The following is a 16,324-nucleotide window of genomic DNA, read 5'->3' on the forward strand; positions in this document are numbered from 1 at the left end:
AGAAGAAGAGAAAGAGGAAAGGCGGGGGGGGGGGGGAGGAAAGGAGGGAGGGAAAGTGAAAGACTGGGGATTGAAATGCAGTGAATTATATTCTATGCATGTAAATACATCAAAATGAACCCACTATTATGTACAATGCACATTCCATTTCTAAAATATAATGTAATGTGATTCCACCTAAATATGGCCAAAATAAAGTTTAAAGGGGTCAAAAAAATCTTCCTGTCTTTGTCACTGTACCTTCATGTGTGAGCTAAGGAAAGTATCTTAAGAACAAAGGTAATACAGTTCTCTGAGATAGAACTCCCTCTCCATATCCCAAAAATACAACCAGGCAATTCCAAGCCCAAAATATAAGTTTTAATCCAGACTTAAGGCAAAATCACAGTAACAAACACCCTAGATTGGCTGAATTTGTCAACAGAAATAGGCAAAAGTGCTGAAAAGACTCCATAGTTTACTTAGAATCTTAACTCTTATTTAATATAACATCATACTAAGTTTGGATTTCAAGTACACTATAGATTAAAAGCAGCAAATTACAGAGAGGAATAAAGTCTGTTGGAGGCAGCTTGACCAGGAAGAGATACAAAAACAACCACAGAACTATATTAGCTCACAGATTAATAATGAAAGGCCCTAACTTTAAATTACTAAGAGCAGACTCAATAATAATCCATTTGAAAAGGCCTGGGATTATATGATGTGCTTTGGTTAACTTTACTCAACACCTGCTTTGTGCCAAGTCATATGCTGATTACATCCTGACAAACTTATTTTTAATAAGAAATGATTTAGTGGGCTGGGATTGTAGCTCAGTGATAGAGTGCTTGCAAAGCATGTGTGAGGCACTGGGTTTGATCCCCAACACCACAAGAAAACTAAATAAACAAAATAAAGGCATTGTTCCTATTTACAACTAAAAATATTTATTTAAAAAAAAGAGAGAAATGATTCAAATAAAAAGAATTAGCATTTTAGTTATCTGGAAATTATATTTGAATATAAAGAAAAACACATTTCTGGATGCTATCCCCCCGCCCCCGTACCAGGGATTTAACCCAGGGGCTCTCAACCACTGAGGCACATTCCCAGCCCTATTTTGAACTTTAGAGACAGGGTCTGAGTTGCTTAGTGCCTTGACGTTGCTAAGGCTGGCTCTGAACTCGCCGCAATCCTATGGCCTCAGCCTCCCAAGCCACTGGGATTACAGGCATGTGCCACCGCGCCTGGCAGATGCTACCATTTTTTTTTTTTAAATTTATTTTTTAGTTATAGTTGGACACAGTACCTTTATTTTATTTGTTTATTTTTATGTGGCACTAAAGATGGAACCCAGGGCATCACATATGCTAGGTTAGTGCTCTACTGCTGAGCCAGAACCCCAGCCCACTACCATTTTTTAAATAACAAATTAAGTATTACAGAAATCCCTTTCCTATAAAAATCCATTTCCTTGCCTTCAAAATACATCTTGAATCAATGCAACTGAAATATGTATCTTAAAGATTATTATTAAACTAGAATTTCATTTTAAGAATATTATCTAATTTCTATCTTTTTGACTCATCTCTGATCTTGGAATCTTAAAGTTTGAAGAAGTCAATATAATAAAATTTGGGGGATTAAGAAAGTTGATAAAATAATTTAGAAGCATCAAATATCCAAAATTAAAGAATTCAGATAAAAGACTTTAGAATGACTATAACAAAGGAAACTACTATTGTTACTTATCTTTATACTGGCTCAGAAACTGTATTAGGCCAGAAGGATGGAGGCAAGTACAGTAGAATGAGAGAACCAAAGAAGAAAATCATGACATTAAGGAACTTATGGACCATGAAAATAAATACATAAAATGAATGGCCACAATGCAAGGTGCAGATATAGTTATGGCAGTTAAGAGGTAGAGTTGTTGGGCCTGGTGGCCAACACCTGTAATCCCAGCTACACAGGAGGCTGATAGAGGAGGATTGCAAGTTTGAGGTCAGTTTCAGTAATTTAAAAAATAAAAAAGCCTGGGGTCCAGGCATGGTGGCTCATGCCTGTAATCCCAGCGATTGGGAAGCTGGAGCAGGATTATGAGTTCAAAGCCAGTTTTAGCAATTTATCGAGGCCCTGAGCAACTTAGTGAGACCTGTCTCAAAATAAAACTTAAAAAGGGCTGGGAATGTGGCTCAGTGCAATCACCAGGACCTAAAAAACAAAAAACAAAGGGTTTCATGGAAGGGGAGAGGGACAAAAGCATTTCATATAGAATGTAACAACAATAGAAATGACAGGAGTAGAAAATTGAAAGAAGATGTTAAAGAACAAAATACATTTTACCAATAAAGAGTGAGAATAATAACAGTGAAATTTAAGGTAGTTAGGGTCAAATAGAAGGCTTTGAATGTTGAGTGAAATAGTTTAGATTTTATGTTATAGGCAACAGGGAGCATTTAAATGTCTTTGAGATATGATCAAACATGTACTTGAAAAAAATATACCTGCAGCTGGGAGATGAGAAGAGAAAAAGGCCTGAGGATAAGTAGAAGAGTGATTAGCTAGAAAGCTACCTTAACAGCCCAAGATGACAGCTCATGAATCATGAACTAAGGTAGGTGAGTGAGAATTAGACAAACAGATGAAAGGAAAGACATTGTAGAAGTAAAAAGGACAGAATTCAGCAACCTGGTACATATGGGGCATAAAAGAAGGCTAAAAGGATTGTTTTTGTTGGTACCGGGAATTGAACTCAGGGACACTCAACCATTGAACCACATCCCCAGCCCTATTTTGAATTTTATTTAAAGACACGGTCTCACTGAGTTGCTTAGTGCCTCTCTTTTTGCTGAGGCGACTTTGAACTCAGGATCCTCCTGCCTTAGCCTCCAGAGCTGCGGGGATTATAGACATGCACCATTGTACATGGCAGGATTGATGTTTTTAGGCCCAGGAAACCATTAATGGAAATGGACAAAAAGAAAAGGGAAAAAAAAAGCAATGTAAATCTGGAAATAAGTTAAATTCTTTCTATTTTATTTTTCTCACTAAAATGGGCAAGCTGTACTTTGCAACTCAGATGATAAATAAGCCAAGTCATAGGCAGGTAGAAGAAATATACTAATGAGGTAGTCCTTTGAAGACTGCCAGTATCTACCTAGAAAACTATCAGCTCTACTATTCTTACTGATATCTGATAATCTGGCATTTATTAAGACTTTGGATCGTATAAGCTAAAAGTAAAGACATCCATGTGATTTATTAAGCTTAAGAGACATGATGGTTAGTTATGGAAAGAGAACTACTTCCTTGGAGGGAGAAAGTACACTTTCGGTCTTTTGGCAAATGAGTAAAGAATATCCATACATTTCTTGAATGGCCATATTCTTATCAGAATCACAGGCTAGCTCCTAGAGGCAAAGACATCTAAAATCAAGATAAGCTAACAGAAAAGCAGCATGACAAATTTCAATTCCAAATAGCAAAAGCATTATTTATAAACATGAAGGAAGAAAAATCTGTTTCAAAAACTCAGAGAAAATAACTTGGCTGGATTACAGAAGTCTGTGTCTGTTCTTTGGAACCACAACTATTGTGCAGCAGAACCACTACATAGATCAGTGAATCTTCCACTTATAAGTAGCTGAAGCTCATTTTCTCAGAGTGATTCTGGTTATGAGGATCTAAAACACCTTCCGAAGCTCTATATGAATCATCCAGGACCTCTTAAAACATCAGTGACAGTAAGACAAACAAAGGACAAAACAGACCCCTGACCCATTCTTTTAAAACTCCTTTGGCCTTACCTGGCGGCTGCCTTGCTGAGTAGTTCAGTCCATCTACTTTCAAGACTCCTCAACTGCCCAGTGATTTTCTCTCTATCAGCCACCTCAGCTGACTGGGCTATTCTGCCTCCTTCTGCCTGAAGCATGTCTACCGTGGCCTTTCTGTCATCTAGGAGTCGTTGGAGCAACTATAAGTTTAAAGAAAATGAAAAGCAACAACACCTGCTCAGTTTCAAGTTTCAAGTAGGATGAAAAAACAAAACAACCCTACTGTCCTAAATCCCAAGCTTATGTCGATAATACAAGTTTTTCCCACCCTTGAGGCAAAAACATGAGATACAACATAGTTCCTACCACTACCACCCAAACTTTTTATACACTTAGAGCTTTTAAATGGATCTATGACTGCTCTTATGTCATTAACAGGGGAGTTCCTCTGGACCAAGACAAAAGTGCACTTAAAAATAGTGAGTATGTGAGGTGAGGGATGTGTTAGCTTGATCAAGGGAATTATTTCACAATATATACATCTATCAAAACATCACATCATAAGTTGTAAATACATGTATTTTTATTTTGTCAATTGTACCTCAAGTAAAACTGAAAAAATAAAAGGAAGTAAAATTTCCTTTGGGATAAAGGAAAAATGCACTGAAAAAGAAATTAAAAACAACAACAAATACAGATAAAACTCTGTACATGATGTGTAATTTTACTTAGAATATTGCTGATCCTGAAACAAAAACTTAACATAAAGCTGTGAACGAAACATTGAAATAAAAAAAAATGAACAAGTAAACTTGTTTAGTCTAACATCTGCCATAGCAAACTAGCAGGTTAGAGTAACATGATAAAAATGAATTCCTGCTTCTCTTTTCAGGATGACACAAAGTAGGTTAAGATTCTACTAGAATTGACTTGTTCTTTAAACTACAAGCAAATGTGTTGTCTACCACTCCCTAAGGCTGTTTCAGTTCACTGTCCCAACATTCTCACTCACCTTCTGTTCTTGAATCTGTGCTTTCACCACTTTATACTCAGCAGATGGAGGTTTCTGATTGGCTATGAGCTCCTCAGTGTCTGCCAACCAGCTGAGCAATGGCTCCAAGGCATCTTGAAACTTCCCACAATGCAACAAAGCCTCCTGTAGTTGTGCAATTCTTTGTGCAACCTGTGTTACAGTCACAGAGGCTCATTATGAGAAAGGAAAGAGTGTTTTTTAAATTACTATTGATCCCTTTTAGTACCTATAGATTGCAATGGTCAAATATTTACTTGCAATCAGGTTCCAGAGAAACTTTAGATGTAGATGTTTCTCTTCTATGCCTTCTGGTCCCAGAACAATTGTTACCTACCCCTTTGCCACTCACCTTTTTATTCAGTGTATTCCATCGAGCATTGATCTCTTCCATGTCATGTTCTAAACCCTGTACATCACAGTTTTTTCCTGCACTCTGAATGAGTCCCTGGCCAAGTCCATTAACCTGCTGCAATTTCATCTGAAGAGGATCCACTTGTTCTTTCTGAAACATCTGGATAATTGCAAACCAAAGAATATTTAAAGGCTATTAGACCCCATAGAGGAACAGGGTATTTTTTTTTTTTTTTTTTTTTGGGTACCAGGGATTGAACCCAAGGAGTGCTTAACCACTGAGCCATATCCCCAGTCCTTTTTATTTTTTTTAAATTTAGAGACTCACTGAGTTGCTTAGGGCCTCGCTAAATTGCTGAGGCTGGCTTTGAATCTGTGATTCTCCTGCCTCAACCTCATGAGCCGCTGGGATTACAGACATGCACCACTGTGCCTGGTTGCAACTGCATATTCTTGATAAATTTATGATTTAGTGTAGAAGGAACTAGGAAAAAAAAGCAAGCAAGCAAGCTAGCTATCTACATAAGTATCAAAGAAATAGTGGTTTCATATTTCAATATATGCTCTCATTGACATATAATTACAGAGTTAAGGTACTACTTAGCTCTTTAACCCAATTATTCCTGGTTTTGCTTTCTTCTTTTTAATTTTTGCTGAACTCTTAATGAAAAAGCTAGAGGGAATACAGAAGCATCAGCCTCAAATATTATATAATAAGTGCAATGTATATAAATCTTAAAAGGAAAAAATGATACTAAATAACAATTATTTAAGATGAAAAATATCTTGGAGAATAGATTCAACTGACCGCTGACAACAGACAATGCTCTTCTCTGACTAGTAAGAATAACTCAATTAGTCAAAACATACTAACACTTCGGAAAAATGCCAACCTCGTGGTTTAATCCCCCTGTTGGCAGTTAACTTCATTCTGTTCCAAGGCCACAGACCACACACAGTCAATAATCTTGAAAGGGTACTCTGATTACAAAGGAAAATGGCCCCTTAATATTGGGAGACATCCTTAACAATTTCAGACACACATTCTGAGGAACAAAGAATACTTTCTTAAAAGACGAGACTGTGTATCATGTTCATCCTGAAACAGACTTGTAAAACAATTTTAACAAGTGTAATAAGTAGTGTGCATATTTTTCCCTACTACAGTCAAAGCTCTATTACAACTCAGATATTTCTAAAAGGAATCAAAAAGAATAAGAAAACAGTACTTTTGATCATAAGGAAAAAAAAATATTTTGTCTCTACAATCAAATTTCTCTCAGCTTTTACAAAAGGGTAAAACCAGCCATATTCCAGTAGCCTGGATTTAGTTCCATTTTTATTTTTTGCAGTACTGAACTCAGGGCCTTGCCAGAGGCTTGGCAAGTATTCGGTCACTGAACCATACCCCCAGCCCTTTTAATTTTATTTTGAGACAGGGTCTCTCTAAATTGCCCATTCTGGCCCTGAACTTGTAATCCTCTTGCCTTAGTTTCCCAAATAGCTGGGGTTACAGTGGCTTCCTTTCTGGTCTTCCATAAAAAGTCCCTTCAGTTTTAGTGAGACAGGTGGGTCAATTAAGACCAGAGGATGAGAGAAAACAGAAGACAAAAGAAAATTATAAGTTTGGGTAAAATTAATTTTGGACTACATGAGCGACCACAGATCACACTAGGATTAGGAATCTGATTCCAGGAAGAATGGTCTATGGTTGGATAAGTGAGTCAGTAGAAAGGGAAAGCCCCAGCGGAACACTGAAAAGAGAAGGTTACAAAGGTAATTATCAGTGCACTTCATTTTTTATTATAATTTGATTAAACCATATTTTGTTAGGCAACACTCCATGGCAGTTAGGCTAAATAACTTTCTCCAACAACATGATTCTCAGAAAATGCAAGTGCTATAATTCCTCTTTGTAACATTAAAGATGTTATCATTGAAGATAAATAAGCAGAAGCCAGCGGATGTGTGTTTCTCCCACATTTAAAGTAACTTTGGTGCAATATAGCAATGGTGGTGATGATGGCAAAGAAGAGCACCAGAGGTACAAAGGGAAGATCCCTTTTTACCCAATAATCAAATTCTGTCTTATACTATAGGTGGCATTTATATTCTTTCTGTGCTATCTAACATTGGAGCCAGCAGCTACAAGTAGCTATTTCAAGTTAAATTTAAATAAAAATTCCATTCCTAGCCACATTTCATGTGGTCAACAGCTACATGTGGCTAGTGCCTATTTATTGTATATGGTCATGAATAGAGAACATCTCTATCTAGGCAGAAGTTCTATTGGACAGTGAACATGATACAGAAAAGTAAAATATATTTAAAGCTTAATAATCTCTTCATAAAATACAACTAATTCTTTAAAAATTTGGATTTTGTTTACAAACATTTCCTATAAAGGATTAGATATTCCTTTGTTTCTGATCTCCACTTGATTGATTAAGTTGACAGGGACAATGGGCATTTGTCTCCATCATTTTGCAGAAGTTGAAAAACATAGGAAAGTATCTCTAAATAAGTATTATCAAGGTATTTATTTTGAACCCAAGCAAATAATATTAAATAAAGTAAATCTAAAAACACTTGTTTTCTTCTCTCAACTCCTAATTAAAACTGTTTTGCAGAACTTGTGCTATTAGATGCATTAAAATTTCTACTCCTTAGTATTTCACAGTTCAGTGAAATGGGACCATGCCATATTATTAAATAAGCAACACTGGCAGACATTTTCCAGAGTTGCACACTTATAAATTGTTGTAAGATGCAACTGGGACATAAAACAAAAAATTTCCCAAAGAACTTCTTAGAACACTTTTATCTTTGGTGATAATCACATCATTCCAGTTTCATCCTGATTGATCATTATTTTTTTTTTTAAATGTCCTTTGTTCTCCTCTTTTTCTTCTAGACCTCTAAAGTTAAGAGTACTTGGGGGTGGGGATGAGGGGAAAATGTCAATTCTAGGACCTCTTTTTTTCCATATTCTTCCTGGGCAATTCCGTCCATTCTCATGGCTTTAAATATTAGTCCTGCAAAATGCTTATGATTCTCCATTATCTCTCATCTTTCAAATCTAAATATCCAACTGCTTTCTTATTATTTATATACAAATGATTCATAGCCATCTTGAACCTAACTTCCAAAATGAATCAGTATCTCCTACTTTTCTGTTACCTAAAATTTGTTTTTCTCTAAATCAACAATTAACTATTATCCTCATCCACTTGGATGTACAAGTCATCCTTGATTCCCTCTCCCTCACACCCAACAAAAAAGTCATTATCAGGTCTTGTTGGCTACTTCCAAAATATTTCTTGACTCTATCAAATTACCTTCAAATCTACTGATATCTTTAAATAAAAAGCACGATCATAGTTTGTAACTGTATATTTAGATGAGTCATTTTTTGCTTGACACCGCCTCCCCCACTCTACTTTAGGTTCCACAAGGGCAGGTACCATGCTAATTCTGTTCAGAGCGGGAACCCAGTATCTGGCACAGAGTAGGTTCTCAATAAATATTTATTCCATGAATGAATTAATTATAGAAACTGTTATTAGGAAAAACAAACAAACCCATCAAGTTTCTGACAATCAGGTGAGCATTCAAACACCAAACAGATTGTGTTGCTTCCCAATTTTCACTTAAAAAGATTCCTTGACAAATTTTAATTGTAAAGAATCTCTACTTTATACAAAAGTTTTTTGTTTTTTTTTCCCTTTCATTGAACCAGTGACTCACAGTTTGTGCTTAGTGGGCCTCAGCTCCTACTACAGAAATGGCAAACAAGTTTCAGCATTATGCTTCTCTACCAAACTGTTGTTACTGACTTTTAAAGTCTCTCTATATTTTTAACCAGGTATAAATGTGTACATTTATATATAACATGTACACAGAGGATCACTCTAAATCACATTACAGGCTTGATCACTTATTGTGTTCTAAGTGTGCTTAGAAATGACAGGTTCAATTGCCTCTAACAACCCTCTAAAAATGAAGAAATAAAATTCATAACATCTCTTATCTTATAAAACTTTTAAAAATATTTCATCAATTTAGAAAATCCTATACTTTGGTTAACTCTAACAATTTGTTTCAATAAATATTTTTAAAATAGCCACTCTTTATTCTTACTGGCTAACATTCTTGGCTGGGACTCAGGCTTAGATCTGTCTTTTTCTGTGCAGATGTAGACATCTGCTTGCTTCCACATATTCCAGGAAATAACTGTTCTTCAAAAATGGACAATCTTGTAGGAAAGCTATCATTTCCTTTTTAATTTTTTTTTTCCTTTGGTGGGGGCGAGTACTGGGGATTGAACTCAAGGGCACTTAACCACTGAACATCCCTAGCCCTATTTTGTATTATATTTAGAGACAGGATCTCGCTGAGTTGCTTAGCACCTTGCTTTTGCTGCGGCTGGCTTTGAACTTGAAATCCTCCTGCCTCAGCCTCCCAAATGCTGTGATTAAAGGTGTATGCCACTGCGCCCAACTTCTTTTTAAAATTTTTTAGTTGCAGATGAACACAATACATCTATTTATTATTACCTGGGATTGAACCCAGGGCACTTAACCATTGAGCCCCAGCCCTAGTCCTTTCGTACTTTATATTTAGAGACAGTCTTACCTAGTTGTATAGGACCTTGCTAAATTGCTGAGGCTGGCTTTGAACTCATGATCCTCTTGCCTCAGCCTCCTGAGATGCTGGGATTATAGGCATGCACCACTGTGCCCAGCTTATTTATTTTTTATGTGTTGCCTCATGCATACTAGGCAAGCGCTCTGCCACTGAACCACAACCCTGTCCTTTTTATCAGTCAGTATTTCATAAAATGACTAACTCCTGCAGCTGGAAGGATCCTAAGAGATTACCTAGTCCCATCTACTAATTTTTGCAGTTAAGGAAACAGATTCTGGAGAATAATACTAAGAATTTCTCTGAGTTTTTATACAGATTTGACTGGCTCCTTACAAATTTAATCCCTGTACTTCATTGATTTTTGCTGTAGGCTTTATGCCCATAGAAATAGTCTGTATTATCGAGAATGTCAGTACAAGAAATTTACTCTGCCACTGACCTATTGTCTTGACTTTGAAAAGGATACTGGGAAGTCAGTGTCAATCCTATCTTCAATAACATTCAGAAAATAGAATAAAAAAAAAATCCAAAAATCTGAAAGGTGATACATTCTAATTTGATAGAATCCCACATTACAAAATAATTGGTGAAGCCCAAAGTGAAACCACAACTCAGTTAAGCAGATCTGTGGCAAAATTGGCAGCTTATGGGATGCAATCAAAAATTATTTTGTTGATGGCAACTGTACATTTAATTGGTGTCCTACCAGACTACAGCTGCCCTGAAAGACTCTGCAATGGGGTAGAGGAAAGGACCCATCTTTATTGAAGCACTCGTTGTTACTCCAGGAGATTGATACTCATTAACTCAGTCAATGGTGAATGCCTAATGTAAAAAAGGCAGTTTCAGGTCTTGGGGACAGAGTAAGATCACAACAACCTCTTCATTTGGTTATCCCTATTAGATTAAACCTCTAAATCCTTTACTTCTCACCTATTCCAAATGATACCTGGGTGGTAAACTGCAGAATGCTGTTCTCAAATTCCTTTAACTTAGAGGGTTCAAGGATGTAGAACATTTTCCCACATATTCTGCTAACATTTAAAATCTTAAGAGCTATGAAAGATACAAGAGATCACTTTAGCCCAATTCTCGTTTTTTCACATCAAGAAACAAGAGGTCCAGGAAAGCAAAGTGACTTGCTTAACGACACAAAGGCAATTTCACAAGATTACTAAAATACTTCTACTTTTTTTTTTTTTATTTTTAAATAATACCTCTGGCTTTAAGAAACACATTTGCATTAAAAAGCCTGTTACTCACACATCTTTATATTGCTTTTCCCCAATCTGCTTTGGCGAATTCTACCTAACCAATCTATTTGAAGGGGAAAGGGAGGGTACAGTTAGCAACTGACATCTTACACACTTGGTTCTTTACATGTGCTATCTCATTTTATCCTTACAAACGTCAAAGGGTTCTGCCTTACTAAATGAGGAAACTTAAGGCTCAGAAAATATAATTTTCCCAGAGTGGTTAAGAGCTATTCTACATCTCAAAGCTCACACTCGGGCCTCCACCTAACTGCTGACATCACTGATTAATAGGCAGTCTCTAAATTTAGGAAGGAGCAAGCCAGCTATCTATTTCAAAACCAGAATCATCCTTTCCTATTAATGGTCTTTTTTAAAAAAATGTAAATCAATAACTACTTACATCCCTATTATCCTTAGTCTTATCTGAATAAAAAATAAGAGTATGATTTATAAAGTTTTTTCACTAGGAAAAACTCAATAGAAAGTCTGGAAATTATAATTCTGGGTGGGGTGAGGCAAAAAAGAACAAAAGAAATGACTACCTGCCATTTCTCATTATCACAAAGTCTGAGAACTCACCAATCTCATTTTACTCTCTAGACCCTCTCTGGCAACAAAATAAGCAATAATTACCTCATTTGAATTTAATCCACCAGTTGCAGTCAGAGGCATTTTCCCATGTAGCAATGTGCCAGGCACCTCTTTTATTCCAAATGCTGAAGGATCCAGGTCCTCCTTGATCCACATTCCAGTGGCAGAAGCCTCCCCCAGAACAGAAGTACCGCCTTCTGCAATAGGCACTGAATCACTGTGTACAGCACCTCTCAGGAAGGGTCCACTAGTGGGGGAAACTTCCTCTAGAGCAGGCACTGTAGCAGTTGGGGTGGCTAGCCCTTCTGGGGTGGACACTCTAACAGCTTGAGTATCAGGCTCCTCTGGGGTGGTGGGCCCTGCAGGAACCAAGGAGGCAGGCTCCTCTGGGGTGATGGGACCTGCAGGAGCCAGAGAAGAAGGCTCCTCTAGGGTGGTGGACCCTGCAGGGGCTGGGGAAACAGGCTCTGCTGGGGTGGTGGGCCCTGCAGGAGTCGGAGAAGAAGGCTCCTCTGGGGTGGTGGGCCCTGCAGGAGTCGGAGAAGGAGGCTCCTCTGGGGTGGTGGGCCCTGCAGGAGCTGGGGAGACAGGCTCCTCTGGGGTGTCATTCTCTTTGACTGGTACTACAGCAGTCCCCTCTGAGGACACTGCAGCAATTGGAACAGACTCCTCAGGAACAGGCACTCCAAAAGCAGGAGCAGCAGCCACCTCTAGGCCTGAGACTTCAGCAGTTGTTGCATCCTCCTCTAGGGTGACCATTAACACAACCGGGATGTTAGCCTCTGGAAAGGACACAACATCAGCAGCTATAGCAGTGCCCTCTGGGGTGGGCACTGTAGCATCAAGGGCATCTTCTTCTACAGCAGGCACTGCAGCAGTTGGGGCAGGTCTCTGTAGGCTGGGTATCCATTCCTCTAAAACTGGTTCAGTATTACCAGCTTTGGTAACTTGTTCCTCTGCAAAGATATTCAGGAATGGATCTGAATCTCTCAATTCCATTTCTCCCTGTGATGACACCACATTTGGCTTAGGCTTTACATCATTCAGAGTTTCCACTCCATCACTACCATGTCTCAGTTCTCCAGCAAGCAGGTGCAGACTCAGAATCTCTAACTCTGGGGACTTTCTCTGGAGATCCTGGAAGACCTGCTCTGGGAAATCTGTATGAAAATGTGCTGGGGCTCCATCCCCCCCAAACTTGGCTTGATAATCCAGCTCTTTTGCCTCACTAGCCTCATTACAAACTTTCTGTATGGACAATTCACAAGGGACTGCATTTTCTAAGGATGCCAGACTGTTATTTTCTTGGTTAATAGCTCCTTTCTCACTTTCCAAATGAATTTCATTTGTTAATAAATTTGAATCGTACAATAACACTTCTACTTTAGGTCCTGAGGTTACAACTGTTAGTTCATAGTTAGAAGCAAAACTGAGGGGTACACTCTCAATACACTCAACATTTTCCTCAGTTTGATTGCAGTCTACCTGGAACAAATTACCATCTTCTTTGGCTAGCTCAGAAGTAACAAAGCCTGATAGTTTTTGTTCATAAGAAGCCCTGTGATCAGAGATAAGCAATCCTCCTGGGTTCAGCTCTCTCAGTGATTCCAGATCAACTGGAGACTTAAATTCCTCCCCAGTCTTGGGGCTAAAAGGCACTTTTTCATACTCCTTGCTAACTGTGGAATTGTCCCTCATGATTTCAGGGTAGGCAACAAGTTCTCTAGCATTAGGCATCTGAGAAGAATCCAGGGCATTAAAATATTCACAATCCAATCCGGTAGCATGATCCTTTACTCTTACATTTAAAAAGCCTAAATGTTGTTCTTTTTCTAAGGCAGCCCCTGGAAAATGACTAATTACAAGTGAATTTTCTGCATCCTGGGATGGGGCCAGCCCTTCAGAAGAGGCTTGATTCTGTGGCTCAACTACTCCTTCTTCACATAAACACTCCTTTTCAAGTTCAAGAAACATCTGCTCTGAATCTGTATCCGAGAGCTGCTCTGCATCTACAGGCCCAACAGTACATTCTAATTCTGAAACAAGATGCTCTAGCCCTTGAGCAGTTCCATTTTTCCTCTCAATAGCATCCTCACCTGCAGGAACACAACTACAAACCAGGGGTGCATCCTTGGGCTTAGAAGCCAAATGTTCCCTAGCTGTCTGTGGGTTATCAGAGTAACAAATCTGATCAAGAGGTAGGGAGTCAAAAGTCCCCAAAGTGGCAGTTAAGCAACTAGCTCCATCCTCTACTACTGCTACAGTATTTGCTTGTTCTCTTTCTTCCAAAATATCTGCCAAGCTGTTCTCATCTGCCATTAGAAGAGCCTTTTCTCTCTCTGACAGTTTCTCTTCCTCCCACTCCTCCTCAGCCTCCATCATGATCCATCGTTCATCCTCCTCAAACTTTAGCTCAGACTCTGTTTTCTCTCTAAGACTGGGGGTTACGAGAATATGCAATTCTGGATCCAACAGCTCTTCACTGAGGCAAGGTGAGAGAGGTGGTATTTCCACAGTACAGGCTGTGTCCCCAAGGGGGTGCTGCTTCTCACTAAAGCTTCCTGTAGCAGAACTTTTTGTGGCCCTGGGCCAGGTTGCACTTGAGAATCTGTGTTCCTGTGTTACATCTGTGTTACCACTTGCTGCTGCAGTTTCTGATTCTACAGGATGGAATTCCTGGGGAGAGCTCTCACTGTGGTGCTGGAATCTGAAGTCCTGGCAGTCTCCACTTAAGTTTTTCATATCTTGCACTCCTGGAATACCTGTAGATTTGGCCACATGTTCCAAAGTTAGTGACTCTGATTGAGGTTCCCTGTGGTCCAAATTACCAGAACTTCCTGTTAATGCAGAACTGGATTCTTTCTTCTCTTGCAAAGAAGGATTTGAAGCACCAGCTTCTGAAACTTCACTGAGAGAAGCTTCCATTCTTTCTGCAAATTCCTGGAAGTTGGGAGGCATGAAGGACTTCCAAGATCTTCTGTTAACATTGTCTTTGCGCTCTGCATTTGGCCGCCGTCTGGGTGGCACAGGTGCCGACTTCTGTACGTCACTGCTTAGCTTTAATGCATCAAAGATTATTCTTTCATCCAGCTTTTTGCTTTCTGGTGCTCTCGATTCAAAAACATTAGCTGCTGCTCCTAATGTACCATTGCTGGATATGGTACTTCCTTCCATCTTCTCCATGGTGCTTTTTGAAGTCTGATTAAGCTTTGATCCCTGGTCAATCTGTTCATTTATCCTCATTGTATCATATATAGACCGCTGTGGAACATAGCAATCCTCTATATAGCCGTCCTCATCCTCCCCTTTCCCCAGGCAAGTGGGGTTGCGCCTTAAACAGTCTGGCCTGCTGAGTGGCTTACCCATACTTTTTCAATCAAGATGAATCATCAATCTTTCAAAAGTTTTTTCACAAATTCCCCCAAAATGCATTTTACATGAGCTATAAATCCTTTTACATGCTCATACTCCAAACCACCAATTGCATCTGCCCTCAATAGAGACCTAGAGTCCCACTTTGAAACAATTCTGGATGAAGCTCTAAGACAAACAGCTTTTTCCTCATAAGCTAGCAGCCTCATAGTTGCAGACAGATAAATGTTATAATTTAATCAATAAAGTAATTCCTTGTATGGCTTCTGGTTTTACTTTTAAAAGAGCACTGCTCTTTTGAATTCAGTCAACAAAAATCATTTGATATTTACAAGTCTTATTCAATATATAGTTCCACTCACTTCTCACTGAAGAAGAGTTGGAAGCAGCAAATTTATACCGACTGTGTCCTTTAATAACAATGGCACTGCCTCTAGTCTTCAAGTATGGCCCAAGCTCCTAAGAATACTTTTCATTTTATCCTCCGTTTCAGCCCAGGAGAGTCCAGCTGGTCTGAATTAGCCATTCCGTTCTCCCTAGTTGGGGTGTTTGCATTTGAACTGGGCCGGTCGGAGGATATTCCTGCAACTTTAAACACAGGAAGTCCTTCATTCGGGGCCAGTTTGGGGCTTCCTGTCTCCAAAACATCATGGCATTGTTGTGGCTCCCAGGCCAGACCTGCGCTGTGGCCGCAAAACAAGGCGAGTGGAGCCGCGCGCCGGGCCTTTCTGAAGGCGGAGGCGGACAAGCTGCAGCCGCTAAGGGGCTGTCGGAGGGGCTAGCTCAGCACCGCCCGCTCCCCCGCGCGCCCCGAGGACCAGGGTCACCTCACCGCAGGCTGGCAGGTGGTTCCCGGCCGCGCCGGGCTCAGGTCCCGCGCTCAGGAAGTTAGTTTGTTCCTCCGGCAGCTGAGTCCCGTGTGCTGTGGGCGCCGCCTCCCCCGCCGCCGCCAGTCCTCAGCCCGCAGCCGCCGCGCCGTGGACTGCATGACAAGCAGCCGCCTCTATTCTCCGCCGCGCCGCCGGCCCTACTACCCTGCGGTCCTCCCCGCCCGCAGCTGTCACGGCCCCGGCATGCAAACTTCTGGCTGGGAACAAAAGGCTCCGCTCGGGCCGGGCGGGTGGGGGCGAGCCCTCCTCCCTCGTGCCGCGCGGCCCGCTCGCTCGCGGCTTGTTGGAAGTGCTTGGCTGGCTGGTGGTTCTCCTCCCCCTTCCCGCGCTGCCGTCGCCGCTGCGCTGCGCCGCGCCGCGCCGCCCCGCCCGGGAAGCCCCCTGAAAGCCCGGGAGCGCGCGGCGCGGAAAGCCAAGGGGAGGAGG

The 16,324-nt window shown here is 40.2% G+C and overlaps 1 protein-coding gene across 34 annotated transcripts in view; it reads right to left on the minus strand.

Moving 5' to 3' along the window:
- The window catches only part of Macf1 (microtubule actin crosslinking factor 1), a 334,558-nt gene that overhangs the window by 54,583 nt on the left and 263,651 nt on the right, over positions 1–16,324 (minus strand). For 31 of the 34 annotated variants that reach the window (XM_048815714.1, XM_048815707.1, XM_048815706.1 and 28 more), the window contains 3 exons: positions 5,141–5,302; positions 4,771–4,941; positions 3,792–3,958 (listed from right to left, as the gene is read on the minus strand). In XM_048815714.1, the coding sequence (XP_048671671.1) occupies positions 3,792–3,958; positions 4,771–4,941; positions 5,141–5,302 (500 nt within the window). Of the gene's footprint in view, positions 1–3,791; positions 3,959–4,770; positions 4,942–5,140; positions 5,303–11,678; positions 16,191–16,324 lie in introns of those variants that run through there. The other 3 variants (XM_048815721.1, XM_048815720.1, XM_048815722.1) reach the window with 2 other exon arrangements.

Source organism: Marmota marmota, unplaced genomic scaffold, assembly GCF_001458135.2.
Source record: "Marmota marmota marmota unplaced genomic scaffold, marMar, whole genome shotgun sequence".
In the NCBI taxonomy this organism is placed as follows: Eukaryota; Metazoa; Chordata; class Mammalia; order Rodentia; family Sciuridae; genus Marmota; species Marmota marmota.